This window comes from Heliconius melpomene, chromosome 7 (assembly GCF_056956725.1).
Source record: "Heliconius melpomene rosina isolate 202511_hmr_F chromosome 7, ASM5695672v1, whole genome shotgun sequence".
Taxonomy (NCBI): Eukaryota; Metazoa; Arthropoda; class Insecta; order Lepidoptera; family Nymphalidae; genus Heliconius; species Heliconius melpomene.
In genome coordinates this window covers 1,312,614-1,340,609 of record NC_140395.1, presented here as the reverse complement: position 1 = coordinate 1,340,609, position 27,996 = coordinate 1,312,614, and the positions used below count along the sequence as shown (strand labels likewise).

The 27,996-nt window shown below is 31.1% G+C and overlaps 3 protein-coding genes across 10 annotated transcripts; 1 reads left to right on the top strand and 2 right to left on the bottom strand.

Moving 5' to 3' along the window:
- The first annotated feature begins 136 nt into the window (after window positions 1-136).
- LOC146537210 (uncharacterized) lies at window positions 137-25,664 on the top strand. Of its 8 annotated transcripts, XM_085188549.1 has the most exons (20): window positions 139-571; window positions 1,187-1,285; window positions 1,671-1,748; window positions 2,159-2,260; window positions 2,654-2,782; window positions 4,923-5,116; window positions 5,737-5,896; window positions 6,152-6,393; window positions 6,699-6,830; window positions 7,196-7,292; window positions 7,798-7,852; window positions 7,987-8,523; window positions 8,879-9,231; window positions 9,633-9,963; window positions 10,327-10,679; window positions 11,070-11,189; window positions 11,462-11,584; window positions 12,433-12,627; window positions 16,667-24,954; window positions 25,500-25,664. In XM_085188549.1, the coding sequence occupies exons 8-19, from the start codon at window positions 6,320-6,322 to the stop codon at window positions 16,787-16,789; spliced, it is 2,493 nt and encodes an 830-aa protein (XP_085044675.1). In that variant the 5' UTR covers window positions 139-571; window positions 1,187-1,285; window positions 1,671-1,748; window positions 2,159-2,260; window positions 2,654-2,782; window positions 4,923-5,116; window positions 5,737-5,896; window positions 6,152-6,319; the 3' UTR covers window positions 16,790-24,954; window positions 25,500-25,664. The 8 variants fall into 8 exon arrangements, with proteins under 8 accessions (XP_085044677.1, XP_085044679.1, XP_085044675.1 ...); XM_085188548.1 differs by lacking the exon at window positions 1,187-1,285; XM_085188547.1 differs by having other exon boundaries at window positions 1,187-1,748.
- LOC146537211 (uncharacterized) lies at window positions 17,749-18,660 on the bottom strand. Its single transcript, XM_085188173.1, has one exon. The coding sequence runs from the start codon at window positions 18,658-18,660 to the stop codon at window positions 17,749-17,751; it is 912 nt and encodes a 303-aa protein (XP_085044299.1).
- On the bottom strand, window positions 22,527-27,553 carry Orc4 (origin recognition complex subunit 4). Its single transcript, XM_085188562.1, has 7 exons — window positions 26,792-27,553; window positions 26,545-26,670; window positions 26,031-26,253; window positions 25,461-25,664; window positions 23,450-23,673; window positions 23,000-23,208; window positions 22,527-22,829 (listed from the first exon to the last, which is right to left on the bottom strand). The coding sequence occupies exons 1-7, from the start codon at window positions 26,993-26,995 to the stop codon at window positions 22,556-22,558; spliced, it is 1,464 nt and encodes a 487-aa protein (XP_085044688.1). The 5' UTR covers window positions 26,996-27,553; the 3' UTR covers window positions 22,527-22,555.
- Window positions 27,554-27,996: the final 443 nt, after the last annotated feature.

The window sequence follows — 27,996 nt, the reverse complement described above, 5'->3', positions numbered from 1 at the left end:
AACTATGACTATAACTAAACAATCATCTTGTGTTAAGTTTTTTAGAAACAAAAAAGTACAATGTAATTTTTTTTTTTTAAAACAAATTATTTTCAGCAAATTAGTATAAAACATTAACGAATCAAAAAATCTAATGAAATTTTATAAATAAATCTAAATCTAACATTTTATGTAATAATTAAAAAACAATCAGTTCAGTTGTTAATTTAAATAAAAAAATCGATTTCTTGAATTGATTCATCCCTAATAAGAAACACTGAAATTTGACATCCGTCATTTAATTGTCAGTTAATGGTTGAAATTGAAATTGAAAACTGTGTTTTTAGTCGTTCTCGTTCTTGTTATGTTGGTATTTGTAGTTAAATAACAAACTTACGATTAATTTAAATTTACAAAACAAGGACTTATTTTAAATTGAAACTAATCTACGTACTCGTTAAAAGATGTATCAATAATAAGTAGTACGTATTCAATAAGGCAAGAAGAAAAATAATACCTGTAGTATCATTGTAAATTCATTAAAAAAACGCTTGTATTGTATGAATTTTTAACTAACATTTAACCCAATAAGGTAAGGTAAATTTTCCATAATTTTTGTATATTACACAAAAATCCTTGAACAAAAGGGTGATGTGATAGTTATATTACAACATAAAAAAGAGGTCAGTTGTGGCACAGGGGCACAAAGGTGCGACTGTGAACACGACAGGTTATGGGTTCAATTTACACTCGAAGAAGTGTAATCTATACTAATGTAATAAAGCAGAATGTTTGTTTGTTTAAACGCAATGATCTCTGGATCGACTGGCCCAATTTACTTTCTTAGTTTTGTATGAAAACTACATTCTTCAGGAATGCTGTAAGCTATACATACAGCTATATATAAAATATATGTCAGTACATTGTATGAAAAATAAATTCTATTTTTAGTTTCTATTTTTAGTGCTAAAAATGCTATCTCTTATAAATAAGTCACAATGAGGCATTTTTAAACAAAAATTAATAGAAAAATGCAAGGTTATTTCTGGTTATTTCAGTAGTTCTGTTTGACATGGATATTGAAACTTACAAGTTAGAGTTATTATCAAAAAAAAATATATAAAGATAAGCTTTGTCTTTTATAACATGTATTGGATATATACTTTTTGAGAAAATGAAAATTAAAATAATGAAACCCTCTGTTTAGGACCACAAACCTAGGTTTGACTAGCGTGGGGTACCTTGCCGCCAATGACATCTTCTCAAGCTGCTACATAGTGCATTTTCTTAGAATTATGAAAACAAGGTGTTCATGATGTATTGATAATAAAAGTGTTATAGGTGGTATGCAGGCAATGGCACGAATGGAGCACCAGTATTTAATATTTTAAATTTTTCACTGTGGTAACAAAGCAAGGCATTGAGTCCTCCACTCAATATGCAATGCCTGCAAAATTCTGTGGAGAGTGGGAAATGGAATTGTCTGATTGGCAACAGAATTCTTAACATTAGGTCCCCAGGTTCCCTCTACATACCCTGCTATATGTGGAAATAATGAAGCTAAAAAATGAAAAAAATATATATCTTTAATTATAAGTGCTTAAATTTAAAATTTTCACTATTAAATATTGTTGTAAACTATTATTTTTTTAAACAAAATGAACAAGACAAATAATAAAATACTTACGCAGATGGAATATTATGAAAAATTTACAAAGGAGTTACTAGAACACAAAATACTGAAATGCAACAGCATACTTCACAAAAAGGTATTACAATATTGTCTTCTAAACAGTATCTTTGAGGTTGCATGGTGCAGCATGGGACAGTTTTAGATTTTATTGTCACTTGGGGGAATTAATCACTTTTATTTTTTTTACTATGATAACAAGACTTTTATGTCATGAGTCATTGAATTCTGCAATTCAATATCTCAAAAATTGGGCGACATGAAGGGAACAAGTGTTTTAACTCTTAATATGAGGTTCCCTAGGCTGTTATATGTAAGATACTCCAGCAATATTTATAAGAAAACCTTGCAACTGAAATTTGGATACACTTGCCATTGGATTTGCTTACAATTAATTAAATATTGCACTAATATTTTCATAGCGTAGATGGACCTATTGGATGGATGTTGAGAAAATCATCTGTTTACTATTCTTTTTTTTGTTTTTAGCATAGGGAAGCTGTGACTAAAGTTGCAAAAAATATGGGCCTATCAGATTATAAAGAAATCAAACAGGAACATAGGAATTTATTACGTTTCTGCAACAATCGGGTAAGATTAAAATATATTGAGACTTGTGGCTCAACGGCACAATGTCTGACAGTAAATGTGATAGGTGGGGGTTAGATTCCCACTAAAGGGGAAATTATTTATTATATTAATTTTGTTGCTGTGGTAACGATACAGCAAGCATTAATTTTTCCACTCATAATCTCTTAACACTAGGTTTCCTCTGTCTTATGGTCTAACCACCGAGGACGCAAAAGACCATGCAATGTGGAGTAGGTTGAGTGGGAAGGCAGACCCTGATAATAGCCGGGATTAATGCCAGGAAGAAGAAGAAGAAGACTAGGTTCCTTCTGCCTACCCTGCTAAATGCTGGTTGTAGTGTGCATCTAAAGAAAGTCTAATAATTTCTGCGTGTTTTTTTTCTTTGGTGTTTAGATACGCAGTCATATAATGAAGCAAACATATACAAAAAAAATGAATTGTGATAGGGAAGTACTTAGTTCAATGCCGAGTTGGATACAAGAAATCGACAAAGAATATAATTTTTTCGATCGAATTTTACAAGTAAGTTATATAGAGATTATAAACAAACACACAAGCAGCGAGTTTAACTCGCGCCTGGGGCAAAATACTTTTTCAGTGCCCCTCAGACGAATACATTTAATTTCATATGTAAAATATACTCTCAAATTAATAAATGAATAGTCTTAGGCTAAAGCTTAGTTTTAAATAAATGTTTAAGGACCATAATTAAATTAAATGCATATTAGGTATTTGATTAAATATGAAAGAGACCTCTACTCACTGGGTAGATCAATTATAAACCTTCACTCTTTAAATCGCTTTATTATGAACACTTTCTACTTAGCACTGACACTTAAACACTTAGCACTTAAACTATCACTTAATAACGTTTGCTTAGAGCTTACTGGCAGTATAACAACGTCGGGAAGACTGTGTTCAATACTGTTTTGAGGGTGTTTTTATAGGTACAATTTCCCTCCAAAACTAAACTTACCGGATGTATCTCATATTCATAATTCACAATAAAGATAGTTTCAGTGCTGCCAACATTTATAACATATTTCATATTAAAAATATTTACTTGCCGTTAAATTAATCTTATTAGCAATACTTATTTTTAAATAACAATCTTTATTTTTATTAGTAAAAGTATTTCATTTAATTTATAATCTTATGATAATATCATAGTAACTTCCTACAGTTTTGACAATATAATGTACAATCACTATCAAAAAATATTTAATTGAAGTCAAATTACTAAATCATATTGACAATATTTATTTTAAAATTATATAAGTACTTCATTTATATTTTTATCTTCAGTCATAATAACATCATAACAACTTCTCTTTATTTAAATACACAACTTACACATTTCGTTTCATTCTAATTAATTATATTCACATTTTTACTATAAACTCATAATGAATACTACCGCTAACAAATACATATATTTAAATAGTTTTGCGAACCTTTCGGCGCCTCTGGGAGTAGCGCCCGGAGCATTCTGCGCCTCGTTGTCCAACCCCCTTCCCTCCCCCCACACTATGCCTCTGATACATATACATACACATAAATATAAATTCACATAAATACGTAAATTCATGTATACATGAATTTACACTATATTTTTGGTTATTAAATCTAAGAAATTTTGTCTTTACCTAAAATAAAGTATTCTATGATAAAAAAAAATTTGAGTAAATAATAATTTTTCGTATTCCGGTGGATTTATTTCAAGCGTATCGTAAGTCCACCGTCAGCGAAACGAACAAAACGCAGCAACGCGAAGAATCTTATTTATTACATTTAATTTTTAATATATTATAATTAGTTTATTTATTTCTTATTAACAAAAAGTGTATAAAAATATGAACGTAGCTGGATTTTAACCTCCGCCACTTGGAAACCCTCCTAGCTGATCTGATCACTAAGCCATTTGTTCTTATCAGGCTACGCCGAAATTCTATATTATATGCTCATTACAACTTATTTATATGACTTATACTAGCGGCCCGTCCGCGGCTTCGCCTGCGTGAACTACGTTATTATTAATTTCTGTCTCCATGAGTACCTACGTCCTATAAGTGACGTCTATGCAAAATTTGAGACTCCTAGCACTTGTAGTAACGAAGTTTCATACAAATTTTCAACCCCAAAAACAACCCCTTGGAAGTCGAATATTGCAAATTCCCGTCTTAGCAAGCACCTACGTCCTATAAGTAATTCCTATGCAAAATTTCAGATTCCTAGCACTTGCAGTTTCTCAGATTTCGTGATGAGTGAGTGACCTTCCGATTTTATATATATAGATTATATGCTAACAACATAAATAAGTTGTAAGAAACGTATAAAATTTTCGACGTAACTTGATGCGAACGTGTCCGCTTTTCAAGAGATGCTGGTTCAATCCCGCTACGTTCATTTTTTTACGTTTTACTTAATAAGTATTTTTATTCCCTAAATCGGAATAACACTTTAAAAATGTTAAATATAATTTATTTATCGTTTTTAAAAATTCGGTAAAAAGGCACGAGTAGTAGCGTAGTAATAGGGACTTCCTTACTTTTATCTTATCTATCTTTCTTTGATTATTTTCTTTTTTAGTTATTATAAAACGTTAATTTTATGTAACTCTCAACTTGTAATAAACATTTTTAAATCATTTTTTTATTTGCAGCGTTTAACTTCATATGAATCGGGCAATCCTACAATAACTCAGACACTATTTTTATGGAATTTATTTCAATCTGTGGAACAGAGTGTTAGGAACTGTAGAAACATGTTATATTCCTAGCATATTTTCAGCAAAGTGGCCGTGAAAAAATACGCAAAAGAAAATGAATTGCCAGTTCAACATTTACATAGATTATGGTGAGTTTATTTATTTGAATGCGGTAATCTCAGGAACTAATGATTTTTTTTGTGTTACGGCTAAAAACAGTATCAATTCCATTTGACCGCGCAAGGGAAGCCGCGGGTAAAAGATGACTGGAATAACCTGAATAACTTGGCAATTCTTTATACAAAGGTGTTTCCGGCTCGAGGTAATAGTCCAATCATTTTTATTTCATCGCTTCGATAAGAACTCGCTGCGGTACCGCAAAGTGCGGTGTTAAGTTCCGTCACTTAAGACTCTAAGCTTCGAATTCGGGCTGAATGAGAACGGATTACCGTAACACTAGGTTATTTCTACCTACCCAAGAATTAAACATTTTTTAAGTCGTCGTAGCGCAGTGGGACAGCGTCTGCCTGTAAACGCGATGTTTGTGGGTTCAATTCCCACTGAGGAAATGAGTATATTTTTTAAGGTATTTTAATTATTTTCTCTCATCGCTCTGGTAATACGACAAAGCGAACCACAACTCCTGCTCTAGTAGGCATAATTAGGCGGTGCGAAGGGAACGAAGTGTTTTAAAACCACCTACTACCTTTTGCCTACCCTGCTATGTGCGGAATACAGCTTGAATTAAATTAAATGAATTTTTCATCAGGTTGAATGTATATCGACAGGCCGTATTAAAATGTTACCATTTAATTTTAAATGGTGATGATATAAAATTAATAAAACCGTGTTATTATTTCACGCCATTGGAAATAAAAATTGTGGAATTAGCTTGTGCGTATGATGACACAATACAAATAGTTAATAAAGTAAGTCAGTTATTCATTCGTTATTTTTATCTATATGTGACAGCTTCTTACTTTAAACGCGACGATTGTGGTGGTGTAGTTCGATCTCAAGAAAATGCAGCAAGTTCAAACGAAAATATTCCTTTTTTTTAAATTTCATTTTGAAGTTCAAATTTCATATTCACTGATGCTTTTTATATTCATTATATTCAAAATATTTTGCTACGCATAAAAAAGCTGTAAAGAATTACTTTAATTTTAGTTCTTTATTTTCAGAATTCGTTTCTTATTAAAAATCAATTGTACGTATTGATATTATTATTTAGAATAATAGTTGCGGCTAAAGAAAAATGTTGTCTAATATCACAAAATGGGACGCCATTTCACGAAAAGTATGAAGAAATAAATACGAATAAGAAAATAAAACAAGAAAGTAATATTTATATGGAAAATTGCAATTTTGATAATGAAGATACGATTTTAATGTGGACGTTAGTAGAAAAGGAATTAAAAAGAAGGTGAGTATTTTTTTTATAATTCCACACTGTATCCCGTCATACAGCGGGTTAAGGAATCTAGTGTTGAGGCACTTCGTTCCTCACGCTCCACCCAATTTATCATACATTTCGTATTGAATGGCAGAACTCAGCACCGCGTTTTGTCTTATTACTGGAGGAAGAAAGGAAAATAATGGTTTCCCACAAGTGAGAATCCAACTCAAAACTGTCACGTTTCTTTTACTTCCACTTTTTAGTTTCAACACTTTTATCACAGATACTTAAAATTAGATTCCAAAAAAAAAATTTTTTCCATTTCCTTTCAGAAATTACAATACACCATTAATAATATTACAAAAAAGATGGCACGAATTAATTTTAAATGCGAGAAAAGCTGTAATAAGTACTTTTGATGAAGGCACTTCACCTCATTCTTTGTTATTAGCTATAATTAAAAGGCAAGTATAGTATACATATTAGCTTCATGTTGTATCCCACTTGTAGCAGGGTAGACAGAGGAAGCTTAGTGTTAAAACACTCCGTTCTCCACTTTCCGCTCAATTCTGGAGGCATATGTAATGTATGCATAATGCAATACTAATATATATTTGTAGTTAATTTTATTCAAAATATGTGTATACGCCAACAGACTGAAGTTTGTATACTTTTATAAGCTGTACTTTCTGTTGACTTGCAATCATGAAATTATTACAGAACTTTCGGTAGACGAGACACGCACTTGGCACCGGTTTTTTTTTTCTTTAAATACTTAGAATAAAATATTAAAATAAGAGCTTATTTCTAAAATTTTAGTTTGTTTTAGGTTCCCATTCATAATAACAAAGGAACTACCCACTTGGTTCGAGCTCATACAAAATAAAAAAATTTTTTTTACGTCTGATATTACAATGATGTCAAAAGTGAGTTTTTTATTTTGTAGCTTTACATTTTATACTGCATAGCAGGGTAACGTAAGCAAACATTTTAACGTGTAATATCTATAAAAGTGAGGGAAAGGTGGAAACGAAATATTTTAACAGTAAATTCCCTATGAAGCTAAAAAATTATTATATGGCAGTAAAAAGAAAAAAAAATACTACTCTAAAGTCTTTAACAATTTTAATCAATAAAAAATCCACGAAAACGCAGAAGCAGATTCTATATCTGACGCGTAAAAACAGAATAAATTAATAGTTATAAGAAACTAAAAAACCTTTGCATTCTACAATAAAAGTAAAAAGAAAAATAAAACAAGCCCTGTAGGAATTATTAGGAACAACAGTTTTTGACCATTTATATTATGTTCCTGAGGAGTGCTGTGAATTATAAATGAGTGCTAACCGTTCATCCTAATAAACTATTGCATTTGATACTTTTTTCTTTAGTTTTTATATCGGATTATTGTGTTCTCATTTTTTTTTTCAGGAACATAAATCCTTAGTTGAGATAACGGATTTGAACCTTGACAACGTAGAAATTAGTAAGTTTTCATATTACATATGCATTAGGAGTCTAAGTGGTAGTGTAGTCTCAACAATAAATTTATTAAAAAACTTAAAGATCTGAAGTTTATTCCAAATTATTTTTATATTTATATACTGTATTGTATTACAGATGAAAATGTTATATATGAAGAATTAAATAATTTAAGTGAAGATAACGTAGAAATATATCAAAACGTACCAAATAATATTACAATTAACTGCGATATTGCTGATAATGCACAAACTAACGGACATTTTAGTCCAAATACTCTTATTAAAGATCCACTTGAAAATAAAAAAAAATGTACTATAGATGAATTTAATCATGAATCTAATAATGTAAGCGAGGTTAATGATGATTTTAATTCAAGACTTAATATATTAGAAGAGTTAAATAGTTTGAATCCTTCCGAAGCGAAAGTTAAAATTCTGATAGACAAATTCGACTGTGAAGAAGAAACTATTATACAAAATAATAATATTAATGTTAGTGTAAATAATTCAAATTCTAACACAAAAACAATAGGTCAATTAAAAAATCCGAACGGCTATGGAGTAATTAAAAAATCAGTTATCAATTTTAAGAATAAAGGCGGTAACATACCACATTGCCAGAATGATAATATAGACAAATATAATGATTATAATGCAAATGACAGTAGTGGCAGTAAGTATATTTTTAGTAGCTTAATATTTATATTTATTTATTTTATAGAAATTAAATATTCTGTAATGAATCTCTTACATTTTAAATGTTAAATAGAAAGAAGTAAAAGTCCCGCTATGTTTAATATAGCACGGCGTTCAGTACCGCCACTCAACACGCAAAGTGCTTTGGGTTTTGTCACTAAACCCGCAATGCCTGGAAAATTTGGTTGTGCCTGGAACAGTGTGTTGGGAGAGTGTGACAATATTTTAACACTAGGTCCTCTCTGCCTACCCTGCTATATGCGAGATACAGCGAGAAACTGCTAAATAAATTCAAATTCTGCGTCGATTGATGCCATGTCTCAATGTTTTAGATGTTTTCCGCAATGTCTCACGTAAAATGCCAAAAATTAAACATGCACCTCGAATGTACGAAAATTATGAAGATATACAAATTGAAAACAAAATGGCCGAAATTGATAAGCCATTAGACAAAATAGATATTGTAAAAAATGAAAGAACTGAAGATGAATTTGTTAGTAATAACTTAAATCTAAAAGTGAGTCAGAATGCAAAGAAAATAGATAGAAAACGGAAATTAATTAAGAATTTTTCTCAACTTTCCACATTGCCGAAACAGTTTTGGACGTATAGAAATATTGAGTTATTAGAATTATGCAAACCCTTTACTTTGTCTATTGAAAAAACTACTTTTCCAAAAATGCACGTAAGTATTTCGTTTTCTATAAACGGTTTTTTCTGATTATGATTTTTAGGGTTCCGTACCGTGTTCCTAAAATTACACACTAAGGAAACAAAAACATCTTAAAAAGTTTTTATAGGGTTTCTAAAATATTTGGTCTGTCTGTGAAGACTCACTTTGTTATCTTGTATTACGCTGAAATCTATAAAATAAGGAGGAAGTAAAATATATATTTAAATTTATATTTTCATTTCTGCGCTCTGGCAAAGCGGGGCGTTGAGCTCCACTCCAAGCCTCCAAAATTCGAGGGAAAATGGGGAACGGAGTGTTTTAACACTAGGTTCCCTCTGCGTACTCTGCTGTGTGCGAGTTACACATGACGATAAATAAATAGATGGCAGTACAGGTAATAATTTTGATTGAAGTTACAGAAAGAGAACAATATTAAAACGAAAAATAATGATAAAACATTTAGAAATGAAAAATCAGACGAAACAAATAAAGCGAAATTTAAAATTCTGATTGACAAATTCGACTGTGAAGAAGAAACTATTATAAAAAATAATAATATTAATGTTAGTGTAAATAATTCAAATTCTAACACAAAAACAATAGGTCAATTAAAAAATCGGAACGGCTATGGAGTAATTAAAAAATCAATTATCAATTTTAATAATAAAAGCGATAACATAACACATTGCCAGGATGATAATATAGACAGATATAATGTTTATAATGACAATGACAGTAGTGGCAGTGAGTATATTTTTACTAGCTTAATTTTTATATTTATTTATTTTATAGAAATTAAATATTCTATAGTGGATCTCTTGCATTTTAAATGGTAAACAGAAAAAAGTAAAAGTCCCGCTCTGTTTAATATAGAACGGCGTTGAGTACCGCCACTCAAACTGCTTTGTCCTCTTGAAAGATCAAGAGGACAAAGCAGTGCTTTGAGTTTAGTCACTAAACTTGCAATGTCTCGAAAATTTGGCAGTGTGTTGGGAGAGTGTGACAGTGTCTTAACACTAGGTCCTCCCTGCCTACTCTGCTATATGCAAGATACAGCGAGACACTGCTAAATAAATTCAAATTCTCCGTCATGTCTCAATGTTTTAGGTATTTTCCGCAATGTCTCACGTAAAATGCCACAAATTAAACATGCACCTCGAATGTACGAAAATTATGAAGATATACAAATTGAAAACAAAATGACCGAAATTGATAAGCCATTAGACAAAACAGATATTGTAAAAGATAAAAGAACTGAAGATGAATTTGTTAGTAATAAATTAAATCTAAATGTGAGTCAGAATGCAAAGAAAATAGATAGGAAACGGAAATTAATTGAGAATTTTCCTCAACTTTCCACACTGCCCAAACCGTTTTGGACGTATAGAAATATTGGGTTGTTAGAATTATGCAAACCCTTTACTTTGTCTATTGAAAAAATTACTTTTCCAAAAGTGCACGTAAGTATTTTTTTTCTATAAACGGTTTTTTCTAATTATGATTTTTTTGGTTCCGTACCGTGTTCCTAAAATTACACTAAGGAAACAAAAACATCTTAAAAAGTTTTTATAGGGTTTCTAAAATACTTGGTCTGTCTGTGAAGACTCACTTTGTTATCTTGTATAACGCTGAAATCTATAAAATAAGGAGGAAGTAAAATATATATTTAAATTTATATTTTCATTTCTGCGCTCTGGCAAAGCGGGGCGTAGAGCTCCACTCCAAAATTCGAGGGAAAGTGGGGAACGGATTGTCTTAACACTAGGTTACCTCTGCGTACTCTGCTGTGTGCGAGTTACACTTTACGATAAAAAAATAGATGGCAGTACAGGTGATCATTTTGATTGAAGTTGCAGAAAGAGAACAATATTAAAACGAAAAATAATGATAAAACATTTAGGAATAAACAATCGGACGCAAATCAAATATTAAACGAAGAGGGATTGAAGAATTTCATGAAAGAAACGGTGGTAAGTATACATGATTATCATCATCTTTACATAGTAAAAGAAGAAAGTGTTATACGATAAGTGAAAGCAGGGTAGGCAGAGGCATTGTTGATTGAGTAGCGAAACTCAACGCCGAGTTTTGCCTTATTACCAGGAGCGAGGAAATGAAAATATTAAATAATTAATGTCCCAGAGTAGAAAACGGATCCATAGCTGTCGCGTTTTTGTGAGTGCACCAAGGTCTGAAATATTTTATAATTATGCTTAATTAAAATAATTCTCATTATATTAAGGGACAAGGTATACAAATGTCATTTTTTAAAAATGCGGGGAACCAATGCGTGTACAAAAACCTTCAAGATACGTACAATAATGTCAGGAATGATCTTAAAGAGATAAATCGTATTATGTTAAAGGTAAGTAAGTGTTTATATATATTTTTTAAGCTTTAATAATTATAATACGTCATTTAATAATTATTAATGATGTGCAGTACGATCGCACTAAAGCTAAGTTTCCTAAACACATTGCGCATTAGAAGTTAAAACTAAAGATTTTAAATGCATATAAATAAACCTTACATTATTTATTGGTTATTATGATAAAAAAAATCAAAAGTTTCTTTAAAACTTTAATCGAATTTTCTTTGTAAATAGAAAATTTGATAATTAGCTCTTTTGTAATTTTATAAATACTTAATAGTTATTTAATTTCACTCATTTTATAATAATACTAGTGGACCCGAACGCTACGCCCGCTTGAACTATACGAATATTTATTAAATATATTTATGAAATTATTTTCAGTTTTCTATAGAGAGATGCGTTTAAGCAAGCTCATTTTGGGTGACGTTTTCTAACAACAACATTCTTTGCAAATCGTTGCTTAGCAACGGTCGCTTAGCGACGGTTGTTATTAACGTGGTAGAATAAATTGCACGTCAAATTAATAAGTATTTTAATATATTGGTATATATCGATAATATTACAAATATGAGAAAAAAGTATCCTATGTTCAAAAGTATTCAAGAATCTCTATATGAGTATTTTAACACAATTAAATTAGCGGTTTGACCCTGATTGCAGACACACAGACAGAGTTTCTTTCAAATTTATAATATAAGTATGGATTGGGCAGAGTCGTTTAAATACTATAATAATATAAAATTTTTCATTGAAACTTTCAAATCGATTTTTGAGAACACTATTTTGCGATATATTCTCCTTTATTTCCGCACGTCTTTCATTATATTAATTGTTTACAGAATGAGAAAAATCGCAAGGTTGCCAAACAGACGAACTGTAAAAAAACAAAATTAAAACGAAAATTGGAACCAACACAATCAGAACCGACATCGAGTTTCAAAACATCTGATGACATGCAAGAGTGGCAAAGACAAAAAAATATTAATCTCAAATATTTCAATTTCGAATTACTGCAAGGAAAGAAGAATGCAAAAGTAATGACACAAAAAAATAATGATAATAATAATGATAGCTCAAATGGTGATAGTGATATGATATATATTTTTTTATAATATTTATTTATTTAAAAAAAAATTGTACTTCATAACAAAAACAGTTTGCGACGGTAATAACTACAGTAGTATGATACTGTGTCGCAGTTATTAACGCCCGCCTCACAAGCGTCGTTTCAAAAGATAGATCAAATTTAATTGCATAATTATATATATAAGAAAAATAAAAAATAAAAATTAAAAACTACGACCATAAAAAAAATTAAAATTAAAATAATAATAATAAAGAATTTGAATATTTAGCTAAATTTAGAATGTGTGTAATGTTTATAGGTGCTTATGTGTGTGTGTGTATGTATGCATGTGTGTGTGCGTGTGTGTGTATGTATGAATGTATGTATTTATGTATGTATGTATGTTTTTTATACTTTATACTTTCAACTGTCTAAAAATTAAGTAACAATATTTTAATGATAAAATTGAGCGTATAGCGACATTTTAAACGCAGAGTTGTCTACAAACTGCAGTGTAACGTGTCTGCGATGCTTGCCACCGTAAGACTAGCGTAAGAATTTCTTAAGGTTGTAGAAAGACAAAGGTAAGTTATTCGAATAAAACATTGAATACATGCTTTTTTGTATTCTATAAAAAAACATTTTATTGAAAAAAAAAAATAGATGGAAGCATAAAATTCTTTTAAAATTGCAATAAATCGATTCACGAAATAGCAGTCATTTTATTTATCAAGTGTCCGCTATTACGTGCTACTACCGAATTAGGGGGATCTTAGATACTTTTTAATAAATTTATATTTATGTTATAAATGAGATAATTTAAATTTAAAGTTTAAAATCAGTTACTGTATTTAATAAAGTTTCTCGTGATTGAAATTCGGTATATATTTTGTTCACTTAAATTTCTATATTTCTATTTTAAAGGTAACCTGAATTGATAATTTTAAGCTAAATTCGTATAGGTACCGCCAATGTAACTTTGTTTTTTAATTAACCTTTATAATTAATTTTTGTGTATGTATTCGAATATACATGGTAGTTAATGATTACTTTACATAATGTAAAAAATACTGAATAAACAGAATTGCGGAAGTTACCAAAATCAGTAACACGAAATAAGCTCCCCCCACATTTCATTATTTTCTCTAACTTCGTGAGAAATAAATCTACGTAAAATCAACACATTGACTTCTCTGTCTTTGTTTATATTGTTTATCTTAGTCTTGTTATAAGTCTAAATAAAGATCTTTATATTTTTTCAAGAATATACTAAACTGGTTGCGAAAATAAAAGCCATGAGCCAAATATATAGGTCTATAAACTGGCATAGCTGAGGTTGAGTTCTGCCACTTAACATGCAATGCCTCCGGAATTTTTTAACGACATTAAAATTTTTTTTTATAAAAGTTTTAATGTCGTTAAACTGATCTAACCTATTTTTTTTATTTACAAATTCTTTACAATCAAAACCTATAAAGGTGTTTATTTTTTTATTATAAAACCTTACTCGCGAGGTATAAACTTGTGACCCGAAATAGGGGACACAAACTCACGAAGTTAGAAACAGAGCTAAATTTTATCACGAAGTAGGGTTCAAACAAGAGGTCCACAAATAAATTAATATAAAAATTAAGCTTAAGTTAAACCGCATATTTCACACATTAAATTACTGCCAAAGGACCCACTTTAATCATACTAAAATTTGCAAATTCATATAACCTTTAATAATGTATTTACAATAGTTTAAAGTTTTAAGAGCCTTAAACTGCCGAATCCCCGTTCATTTACCTTAGCTCGATGCTTTCGTAAAACAGAGCAAAGAACAAACAATTGTCGAACTGTTAACACCTTACTTGATTTATATAAATCTTCTGTTGGGAAGCGAACAGGTTTGGATAATATAACTTTAAAAACACATCTTTGGACTCTTTCAAGAAATATTAAATATGAAAGAGATTCATTTATAGATGTGCCCAAAGATATGACACCTATTTGTAATAAAAACTATTGAAAAATTTAAATCCTGTGAAATTTTCAACGCAACTTACAACGCGCAAAATAAAACATTAGACTATTTTGAACGAGTACTATACTACCAATACTACTATAACGAACGAGTACTACAGCCAATACTATACCATAACAAATGACTAACGTCACGACAACATCCCTGATTATGAAAACAAATGTTTACACAAAAGAAATATAGAGGAAATGTTTTAAACGAAAACAAAATCCGAAAACTAATATTAAATCAAAAAAATGTATTTCAATTATGATTTCTTTACATAATCACTTTTACCTGCTAAATGATGCTAGTGGCATAAAGGATAATATAATATAATATAATTTATTCATAAACAAAATTACAAAAAAACAATTTATAACGATAATAACCGCATTAGTTACAAACTGTGTGGCAGTTATTAACGCCCGCCTCACAAGCATCCATTCATAAATTAGTATGATCAAAATGAGTTCAATTCCAAAAAAAAAAAAAAAACTTTAAAATATAACAAATGATAAAAATAATAATTAAAAAAACATGCAATAATAGTATTAAAAAAAATAAAATTAATTAAAAGAAAAAATTAAATAAAAAGGAATACAATAAGCAAAACATTATTAGAATGATCGATGTGCATGATGTTTATGTGTGGTGTGTGAGTTTGCGTATGTGTGCGTGTGTGTGTGCGTACGTATGATGGCTTCATCGGTATCAAGCTATACGATCAATAGGTTCTCTGTCTGATCATAATCTAAGTTTAATAACCAGTCAGTCAATTTAGTTTTACATTGATACAACGTCAGGGGATATATTTTTGTCAGATAAATAACTTTTGAAGAGATCCAAGACAATTCCTCTAATACCAATATTTTCCAATTTGCTGTAAAGGATCGGTAGTGAGACCGTGTCAAAGGCCTTAGAAATGTCCAGAAATATGGCAAGAGACTTTTCTATTATTGATATTTTGGGCAACCTCATCAACTAAATTCGAGAGCGCATCCTCGGTTGAGCTGCCACTTCTAAAACCATATTGGTTAGGAGAAAGCAAGTTGTATCTACCTAAGTAGGAGACAAGTCTATTATTAATAAGCTTTTCCAAGATCTTAGATAGGGCACTTAGAACAGATATGGGTCTGTAGTTACTGAAGCTGGCCTTACATCCGTTTTTATAAATTGGGTGAACAATAGCCTTTTTAAAGATTTTGGGAAATACCCCCTGGGATAAGCAGAGGTTACAAATCCAAGAAATAGGTGGGGTAAGTACATTAACTGAAGCTTTAAGGACAGAGGACGATATACCGTCCCACCCTACCGCGCAATGGCTTTTAAGATTGAGAATTATAGATCTAATTTCTGAATTATCAGTTTCATTAATAACCATTGAATTAGGTATTACCTGGGCGGCAGTGTACGGTAGGTACATCTGAGGAGCACTATTGAAATGATCGGCAGAAGCAAGTTTTTTCCCAATATTAGCAAAGTAATCGTTTACATTATTGACTGCTGAGATTGGATCGTTAGTTAATTTCAAGAGATTGCTTGAGACCTTAGTATTCTCTTTAGTGTTATTTATAATTGTTTTAACAACGGTCCATGTCCTTTTTGTATTTTTGCTAGCTTTCTGGAACTCGATATTTTCATAATTAGCTTTAATTTTTTTTAACAGATTGTTACAGAAATTTTTATAACGAACATAACTGATTTTAGATATTGGATCATCGGGATTCTTTTTCGTTTTTTTATATAGTTTATCGCGATTTCTTATACATCGGAGCAATCCAGGAGTGATCCATGGCTTTATAATTCTTTTTCTGCAAGAGATGGTGCGGGTGTATTTTTGTATAGCAGAGGTTATTGTTAATACCAATTTTCCTGCTGCACTTTCTGGATCTCTGTTACTTAAAATATCAGTAAAATCAGTTGTTTCTAGTACACGAGTAACCGACGATTCATCCACGTAAGTGGCAGTTTGAGATGTTAATATATTTCTGTTTTTAAGTTCACAGCAAACCAATATAGGACAGTGATCAGTGAGAGGTGCGTCCAGCACATATGTAGAAGATTTCCTGCTACTTCGAAGGAGTATGTGGTCTATACAGTTCTCATTACGGGTGGGAAATAGGTGCGCTGGTATAAGACCATGTGTTGCGCATAGATTTAAATATTCTTCCGCTTGCGAATCATTTGACGAGCCGCTAATATTGATATTTAAATCACCAATAAGGACTAATGTTTTAAACTTTGCTAACGAAGTCAGTACATCATCCAAGCTGTTTAAGAAAACATTAATACAATGGTAAGAGGGAGATCGATACAAAGCAAGAATGACATGGGTAGTAGATAGCGTAATTTGGAGGCAATTTGCCTCACAAAAACTTGGTTCAGTAACCTCACATAATAAAGTATCTTTGGTATACACGATGAGACCGTCATTTTGATTTGTATAGCCCGACTTAAACGATTGGGAGTTCGGCAGTACGGGAATTATAGAAGTCTTACTCAACCAGCATTCCGATAAAACCAGAATGTCAATTTTGTGACTCAACCTGTCAAGAAGAATTAAAAGCGAGTCAAAATTGCAATTTATACTTCGTATATTTACATGAAGAATTTTTATACCACTAATATGAGTCAAGGATTCCTTACATTGCTCGGGAGAACAGAGTTGAGAATCAGCTACCAATAAGTCGTCAATATTATCAAGTAAATTTTTGTGACCCATTATTTAATTTTGTTTGAAAAAACGTAAGTGCTAGTAATCAGCTCTCCAAAGTTTGGTGAGATATTATTTATTTTAAATATAGCAGAAGGAAATAATTTTTTAAATCCAAATACTTTTTTAATAATGGTACAAATGAAAGCTTTACCAACCCGTACACTGAAAGAGGCGATGTAACTGTTATTATTCAAAACGGTAAGTAATATTAAACTGTTGCGTGTATGTGTAATAGTGTAATTAGGTAAGTACATGGAATCCCATAAAGAATATACACAATATTTAAATTGAATTAAAATACAAGAATATAAAACTAAATTTGACATATAAATATAAAAATAAGTGTACACATTTGAATTGTCTAGTCATTTTTTTACTGGTATTTCAGATAAATCACTTTCACTTCTAACAACTATCAGTTTATCTCCTTCCTTCTTCCGTAATAGCACCTTGCCGTTAGAAATCCAGCAGTGTGAGTATTTGTTTAGTTTAGCGAAGTCACGGGCAAGGAAAAAAAGTCTTTTCATTTTGGGTGTCAGACTCTCAGATATAAATAATGGTTTTGGCGGTCCTGGTAGCTTTAATTTATCCGTAGTTAGTCTAATATTTTCTCTATTACCCTTTCTGTACATTTGAATAATTTTTTCTTTGATCATCACCCCTGTAAAGTCCACCAGGACTGTGCGGTTCGATGAGTCACGTGAATTAATGCGAAATACATCTTTGACTTCGTGTGATTTGATAGAAACGTTTAAGCTGTTCCCTATAGAGATAACTGTATTTAATAGTTTGTCCTTTGTCTCAGAAGGTGCTGATGGTACATTTTTTATTTCGATGCATGTTGACCTTGACAAGCGTTCATAGTTTTCCATTTTGATTTCTAAAGACTGTATTTGAAGAAGATTTTGTTGTTTGTCCTTCTCTAATTTGTCAATCTGAGTAATAATGGAATCATATTTCTGCGACAGAAACTCAACAGATGTTTGTATTTCAACATTTTGTCTTTTAATTTCTTCCACAGCTGCAGACAATCTTTCAAATTTCAAATTTTGTTCCTTTTTAAGCGCATCGAGTAGATCTTTAAATTCCACCATAAACGCGGCCAGCTTTTCACCAACTTCATCGGAGGGCGTACGCCTCCGTTTTTGTCGGAATGTCACATTTGGGGTCGATGCTCCAGTATCGACGTTGGTTTGTTTAACAAGACTTGGTTCCGAGACACAAGTCTGTTGTGGTGACGGTAACAATGTCTTAGGGGGTGTTCTTTTCAGTGGCATTTTAATAGGAGGATGTACCAAAAAAAAAAAAAGAACAAAAACAAAAAAAAAAAAAATACTAAAAAGTCTTTCAACGTAGATTTGATCGCACGCCTCGTCGATGTAAGAAACTAATGTTGACACGATAGGCTGCTGTTAAAGTTTATTGAGGTTGCGAAATTATTCATCTATACATTGGACAGTCGGATCCGCAAAGAATTGCGTCGAGTACAAAGGTCAAGCTTTTGCTTTTTGCAACGGCTCACTATGGAACAAAGTAACTTTGATTTTGGGTAACACACACTTCACATACAATATTTATACGAGTTTTAGGCACGGATTACTTATCACTGTATTATATAGTTAGTGTATTTAAAAAATCACAACGAAATTTATACTTTTACATTTTTAAAGCAAAAAATTTTGCGGAGCTAACTTAACACACGTCTACATTCTCGGACGCGCGCGCGGGGGGGCCAAAGAAAAGAGGGGGACGGAAGTGGCTTAATGGGGACGGAGTGATTTAATACTAGGTAACCAGGTTCCCTCTGCCTACCTGCTATGTGTGGGATAGAAAAAAGGGAGAAGATAATAAAAGATTAACTTTTTCTAATTTCAAGAAAATAAAAATTCAAGAATGTTTCGATTGTTCTGAGATACATAAGTTCAGAATTAAAGGCAATTATAGATTCCCTTTTATCTTTTATTCATCTACTATATCGTGTAGGCATTTATAAAGTCAGCCCTCAAACATTCGCTCATCACATACAGATAGACGGCAGTACAGTCATCGCCCTGAAGTTAGCTGTAGATAGCTGCGCAGATTTGCTTTTAGGATTTTCTTATTTTTCGCAAAAGTTCAAAAATGTCAACTTCAAGGCAGCCATGACTCGTCGACCGCATTGACGACGGTCAACTAGTATGAACAACCAATCAAAGCCACATCATTATTACGAAAGCCACCTTTGAAAGTAGACGTGTTTGTAGTGTGTCCATTAAAAAAAATAAAATAAAAAAAAAATAAAATATATATTTATTTCAGTTTCACATTTTCTTTAGCTGTGTGAAGTAATGAGACCAACCTATTAAGTTACTAGTAAAACTAGTACTTGTGTAAGGTGGCCCCGCTCTTCCTTAACACTTCATACATTTGTGGAAATAAATATCTATACAATATCAATATATATCTAAGTTTAAACGTAACTTAATCTTAAATAACAATAAAAACAAAAATACAAGTAAAAATAAAAATACAAGTAAAAATACGGGCAAGACGATTTGTTTGAGGGTGCATGTATGTGGGTGTACATGTGAGAACGCGCGAGTGTGAATGCATGTGTGAGTGTGTGTGTGCGAATGTATATGTATAGGCGTGTGCGTGTGTGTGTAGGTATAAGAGTGCGTGTTTATGTATTAGAATCCATTAAGGCTTCTGTGGCATCGTAATTCAATGATAATAACCAGGCTGATAATATTTTCTTAAATTGATAAATACTAGTAGACAAAGGATTAACATTAATTTTTTTGTTTATTTTATTATATAAAAATCTAGACCGATTTGTAAATTGGCTATTGCCAAATTTTGTTCTCATGGGAGGGATATATGCAGTCACAATTCTTCTATGATTGTGTAGTTTAGAGTTATTTGAGAAAGTGGTGACTCTATGCACCTTTACAGTACTTTGGAGTATATATAGCTTTCGAACGGTTAGTAATTCACAGTAGTTGTATATTCTCTCAGTGGAGAATCTAAACGGCTTAAAAAACATTACTTTTAGCATAGATCTCTGTACTCTTTCTAATTGAAGAAATTTTATTTTTGTTGCACCGCCCCATACGGAGATGCAATATCCCAGTATCGATTGTGCTAAGGCAAGATATATTTGGATTAATAGTTTTTTAGTTGTTACGTGTCTTAATATTTTAAATATCCAAATAAGCTTCCGAATTCTAGAACCAGTGAAGTCTATGTGTGGGTGCCAAGAAAGTCGTTGATCTAGCATAACACCAAGATATTTAGTTGTGGATACTCTACTCAGAGTTGACGGAGCACAATCACACAAATTAGAAGTATCATACAGACAGTTATGCAACTCTATTTTGAAATCATTGTCAGGCTGAGTTTTACTATTTATAGTAAAACACATGTAATTTGTTTTGTCTAAGTTAATAGTAAGTAAGTTAGATTTTAGCCAGGAAGATATATATGAAAGTCCCTTTTCTGCAAACAGCTTGACAGCGTTCCATGAGGAACCTGAAAAAACAATTGCAGTATCATCTGCATATGCAAAAATTCGACCATTATCAATCTTTAGACTCAATAAGTCGTTAATATAGACCAGAAACAATGTAGGCCCCAAGACGCTCCCTTGTGGAACACCAAAGCTTACAAAAGAATCACTACTTATGTAATCCCCTATTTTTACCCTTTGTTGTCTATTGCTTAAGTAGTCTTTAAACATCAGTAGCGCTGTGCCCCTAATTCCTATGTTTTCAAGCTTTTGCAATAGAATGGGGACAGATACAGTGTCAAAAGCTTTTTTGAGATCTAAAAAGACAGTTAAGCATTTTTGACCTTTATCAAGGACTTCAGTGATATGACAAGTCAGTGATAGAATTGCATCTTCAGTATTTTTATTACGTCTAAAACCATATTGGGAGCTGGAGATAATTTGAAATTTTTCCATGTAACCCAGTAACCTGGAGTTCAGTATCTTTTCTATGATTTTAGCAATAGCGGGTAACACTGAGATAGGTCTATAATTACTTGTATCATTAGAGTCACCTCCTTTGTAGACTGGGGTTATTATAGACTGTTTTAACAGGTAAGGGAAAGTTCCTAATTTAAAGCATAGGTTTACTAGGTGACAAATAATTGGAGTAAGTATATGGGAAGCTAATTTTAAAAAAGTTGTAGGAATGTTGTCCCACCCAGGGGCACTGTCAGATTTTAAAGTCATTATAACCGATTGTATTTCATTAGTATCTGTCTCAAGCAAACCAAAAGAAAACGATGTTGATTTTATAAAAGGTGGAGGTTTATTGGCGTGACGAAGTATATTTTCGGCAAGGTGTTTACCGATATTTGCAAAATAACTATTAACGAAGTTGACAGATTCAATAGGCGTCAGTTTAATGCTTAATAGGCCATCATTATTGGTTTTAGAGGGTTTTAATGGGGCTATTGTTTTAATATTTTTCCAAAGCTTTTTAATATTTTTAGTTGATGAAAGTAACAGGTCTCTATCATGTTTGCGTTTTACTTTTTTTATTAGATTATTACAGTGAGTACAATATCTTTTATAAGTAATTAATAGAATTTCGTTGTGCGGGTTGTTTTTTACTTTCTTTTGCAAATTATTTCTATTTCTAATGCATCGCAGAATACCAGGGGTCATCCAGGGTTTTATGGTACGATTTTTATTCGAGATATGCTTAACATAAGAGCTTTCCTTTAAAGAGTCGGTAATTTTACTGATTAAGAATTTAATAAGTAAATTAGGGTCTTCACAATGTAATAGAGACGGTAAATTTTTTTCAATCAAAATTGAAAGAGCCATGTTAAAATTAGTATAGGTTTTTGTTTTGGGGCATCGATTTACATTACTCAATAAAGACAGTTTTAAGAAAATTGTAGAATGATCCATTATGGAACTGTTAATGACTGCAATGTACGGAGAATACTTATTTTTGCTTAATTTTAAAATAAAATGGTCTAGGCAATTATTACCTCGGGTAGGAAGGCAATGTCCCGGAAGAAGACCATGTGTGGAGAGCATCAAGAGATAATTATATCTATTATTATACTCATACGAATTCTCATTTAGCTTATTAATAGTCCATTGTATGGTCTAGAGGCTGGCAATATATAAATACAAACAATTAAATATTTTCAATTCACTTTTATAAAAAAAAATTAAATTACAGAATTATTGAACCAATGGTTAATTTCAGTGGGCAGAGCTTTAAAACCTTTTATACCCTCCCTTATATCTTCTATAGGTATTGCCAAAGTAAATAATTTATATTCCTTTTGTACTCTACTCGTTGTTGTTTCAGTATTGTGGAGGGAGTCCGCTATTTTGATCGGCATTATAATTTCTAATTCTTGCAAATGTTCGAAAGCTTTGAGAACCACTGGTCGCGGAACATTTTGTGTTGTGGAGTTTGTATTTGCGAATTTTGTGTACCTGTAATAAAAAAATAGATGTTCATTTTTTCAATTTAAATATAAAAAACATGTGTACGCCTTTTTACGAATTGCGAACCTTCTTCCCGTCTTTTTGTCGGTTAAGATTATACTATATATGAACACATCATAAAGGCAAATCTCAGCTTAGTCCTTGCAGACTGTATATACCTATGTAAAACCATTTCGAAGTTCATCGGCTGCCCGTCAAATATTTCCATTCCGTGCACCATCGCTATAACCAGAGACAATTCCAATATGGAGAGGGATTGTAATAATTTTACTCTATGCTCAGATAAAACTGTGTTGTCTATGATGGCCGATAACACTTGTGGGTCGATGAAAGGTTTATTTGGCGATAGTTTTGAGACTAGTTGGAACTGAAAAAAATGTTCAATAAGTATATTTATTTTAGATTTACGCTGTATATCGCAATTAGCAAGGTAGGTAGAGACGACCCATTTTCAATTAGACAGAACACACTCAACCATCACCGCAGATCAGAACTCAACGTCGAACTTTGTGTTGTTACCAGAGCTAAGAAACCTTACCTTAAAAGGAGAAATATTTTTTTAAATATATAAAAAATGGAGTCAATCCCAAATACTGAAAATATCTTACCAATATGTCTTTAAATATTTGCTCATTTACAGTGTAATAACATAATTTTTCCAAAGCATCCACCACTTTCTGGTCTTCCACCAAACTATGTACATGACTATTCCAATCTTCTACAAAAATGGTGTCAAATTGTTTTGAATCTATTTTATACTTATTTAAAATCTCTTGTGGCATTGAATAATTTATAGTATTAGTATAATCTGTGTACATTTCTTCCATGTTGGCTGTAATTTTAAATAATTATAAACAATTTTTAAACGGCTTCTGTAAAATGAGGTTGATAACCTATCAATTCGACTGCATTTTTTTTATGTCTGTATGTAATATTACCTTATATCTCCATAACCGCTGAACTGAATTGAGGTATCGTTATGTTTATCTTAGCAGCCTAAGTGTTCTATATGGTGACGTTAAAAAAAAACGTATACTACAATACGGGTATCAAATTAAGGGCTCATTTAATTTCAAAAAATATATTTTGATTATCATTACCGTAATATTATATTAATAAAAAACTACGAAGAGAAAGTTTAAAAGTATATCTAAGTAGACACATGTTTATAATAGCAGTGACAGCCTACGCTTGTAGACTGTGAAAGCGGGTATAAATCATTACGATATTAACCGCTGCAACGAAATAATAAGATTGCTATTTATTCGTCTTATAAACCTAATAACAAAGCTAATAAATGATAACATTATTTATTTCAAAAAAATAATTATAAAAACAAACCCCGACTGCTTACAAATGAAAAGAGTCAGGAGACTATTCATGAACCAAATCAGTCTTTACAAGAAAATTTAAAGAAATATTTTGTGTTCTACAGAGACTTATTTAACATAGATAAGTTATTTAAAGTGAGCAAAAGGATGTCGTTGTATTTGGGTTACATTTCTATGCTTATTATGACAACACTTTAAAATTGTTAAAATTTATAAGAAATACTTTCATTTCAGTAATTTATTATTCAGTAATTTTACAACTCCTCAAATATAAGTAGTGGGGAATGGATAGATGTCTTATCATTAATTATCCTCTCCTTACAAATATGTTATAATTTGAAAAATATATTACAATTACAGTGAATATCATATTTCTGCAGAAAATAAGGATTTTGGGATTTCAAAAAAAAAATAATTTTAAGTTTAATAATCGCACTACACAACACTTCGAAGTGTATAAATTAATTTTTAACAAAAAGGAAAACCAACTTTAACAACGAACTAAAAAGTGAAAAATAATTTGACAAAGATTTTATAATTTTGAAGTTGGTGCCAAGTGAAACAAACAGGCTTAGTAAATAGATATTGTAGTAAGGTTGTTGTAGCAATACTTTGACACCGACTTCAAAACTTACAGAAGTCGATTTTGATGCCAAGTCTGAGTAATCTCTATTTATACAGGATGGAAGTGTCAGCGCTCCTTTTACGGGAACACCATATAGGGTAATATATTTCAAACCCATACCTAAAAAAATTAATCAAGATACCTCAACAGTTTAGAAGTAAGATTTTTTCATTTCACAATGTTTATTCATATTTTTAGTTTTATTTTTTCTAAATAATTATTAATCCTAAACTCAATAATAAATATACTGAATGTTTTATAATCTCTCTCAGAGATCAGAATCTGTCAGATTATAAATGAATGTTGAACCAATGAGTGATAAAAAAATGGCAAAAAAGATTTATGACGGAAAAGTGAGTGGTAAGAGAGGTAGGGTGAGACCTTCATTCAAAAACACAGTATTAAAGATACTGGGGGAAGGTCACGGAAAAATGAATGAGGAGCCCCTGGAGGGCATGTATGAAGAGGTTGATGGCAGTGGACGAGGTGAAAGAGGTATGTAGAAGCAGTAGCATTTGGTGCTCCATTCTCTATGACTACCCCGCTAGGGAAGTGTGAAGCTATGTATGTATATATGTTTTATAATCTATTAATAGGGTTTCATTAATAATATAATACATAATTTTAGTGGTTCTTGCTAGCTATTAAATAAAACAAACTTACTCATAGACTTTCTTTTCCTTTTCTTATCTTTTTTCACAGATAAAGGTAAACTCAAACACTGTACAAACACATCTTTGCAAGATTGTATAGGTGATGGAAAATTTTGATCAGCTTCATGAGGGAATAGAAAAATATGACGATGGGAGAAACGTGATTTTACACGTTTCTCTAATAATTCCATTACATCTATTCTGTTTGTTATGCCTGTAATAAATAAAATATTTATAAAGTAAAAACTGTAAACTCATCGGTTGTGGGTTTGATTCCCACTCTGGGTAATTAATTTATTTAATTCCTTACTCTGGTAACAAGACAGCGCAGCATTGAATTCCCCACTGAACTTGCTGTCTCAAAAATTTGGTGGTGCATTGGGAACTGATTGTATTCAAACAAGGTTTCCTCTGCATGCTCAGGCATCAAGTTCTCCCACTCCAAGCACAATGGTTTGAAAATTGAGCTGTACTTGGAGTATCTTAACACTAATTTCCCTCTGTGCCTACCCTGAATATGCAAGATTTTCATTTATTAGCTTCACACAGTGTTAAGCTAAAAAAAGAAAATGAAACTTACCCAAAACACACATAGGTGCTTGCTTGCTATGTGTAATATCAAATAAATTGTATAATAGTGTTTGTGTCTTATTGCTGTGGCAGAACATGTCAAATTCCTCCAAAATAAACATCATGCTTTTACATTTTCTATCTACTCCACTTATGAGACAACTGAGAAGAAAACTCAGGTTCTCAGCAAAAGTGCCAAATATGCGGTCACCCACTGCATTTTCTAATTGCATCTGGAATATTTAGTTTAGGGTAGTTTTTTATTTAGCTATGGATAGGCAAAGAAAAATTTGTTTCACTTTGTTCCTTCTCTGTGTTCTGCTTGAAATGGTGCCCCCATTGTTAAGTGACTGAACTCAATGTTGCAATTGGTCCCACTTGAACTCATTGATTTGATTTCATTGAATCACAAAAAGCTCATTTTTTTAAAAATAATAGTAAACTATACAAATATTTGATTAGGTTCAAAAACATTGAAGTAATATATAACAGATAGAAGTATATTTAAAAAAGTAAAATATTACCTGTGCTGTAATACTTTTCAAAGCAATTTTGTCATCATGATGAATAAGACCATTTAATTTAACTATTATAGCATCATTAACTAAATCTGCTTCGCTTCCCACTTGATGCAACACGGAATTTATGAGCTGAGAAAAAATATTTTTTAAAAAAATTATGAATTGTAAATTAAGAAAACTTATCTGCACATATATTTCATTATTAATTTAATCAAATAACGTACAGTAGTACTTATTAATAAAAACTTACAGTAGTCTTTCCACATCCTCGTGGACCAATTATAAGAGCAGAATGCGATTCTCCATGTAAAATAACACGGGATATTAAATCGTAAACATGTTTCCTTTCGTATTCGTGATTCCTAAACCGAATGTTATCTTCCAACAGTTTCAATTTCAAGTATTTTCTAGATATTTTTATTTGTGTAAAATATTCCTCAGAAACTTCTAGCATATTTACTTAGTATATTTTATCTCTTTTCTTTTCTTTTCTTTACAAATATTAAATTGTGATATTGATGAATTAAATCTAAAAAATAAATAAGCAACTATATTTGCCGCTTATTGCCGGTAACGGGTAAACAACTATTAATGTCAACTGTCAACTTCAAGTCAAATGTCAGTCTCAAAATTTGATATCAAAGATAAGATATACTTGAGCAGTTCAAAAATGTTTTTAAACGGCTACAACATAATATCAAATTATAGTTAAATTATTTAAAAATATATATTAACAAATGAGTTCCTGTTTTATGAGATCATCAAGTGTTTAATACATTTAGGTAAGATTTCACTAATAAATACAAGGAATTAATTTTATCAAAAATAAATATTTCCTTTCATTATATTATATTATTTCGTAAGATTAAAACTACATTTCCTAAAAATAACACAAAGGAATGCTGTAGTTAGAATAATGTTTAACATTTTGTAATAAAATTTGCAAAATTAACATTTTGTAATAAATACATATTATTGCTAATTAATGTGCAAATAAAGACAACATAATACGTACTACTACTATATTATTATACTACTACTATATTAACGCTTTACTCAAAGCCAAAATCACAATTTTACAATCTGCGCATGTGCTGACACTCCTTTCTGCGCAATGCGTGAACATTATAAATCGATACACAATGCTACCCATGACCTTAACCAAATAAATATTAGAAAATATTAAAGAATTTATTTTCATAGCACAACCTGAAGGCAAATTAATATTGATATACAATTGCTTTACAAAGAATATTTAAAAAAATTGTAAATTATATTTAGTGTATTTTTGGCAACCATTTTCATTATATTCTTAAGTATTTATTAAAGAAATAAAAAGAAAAACGCAATGTAGTTTATCGCAAGAAATATCTTAAGATCAATTTGTATGATTATAATATCGTGTTGTGTGGGCATGTCATCGCCTATGCTCTGTCTTTGTCGTACACAGTAAAC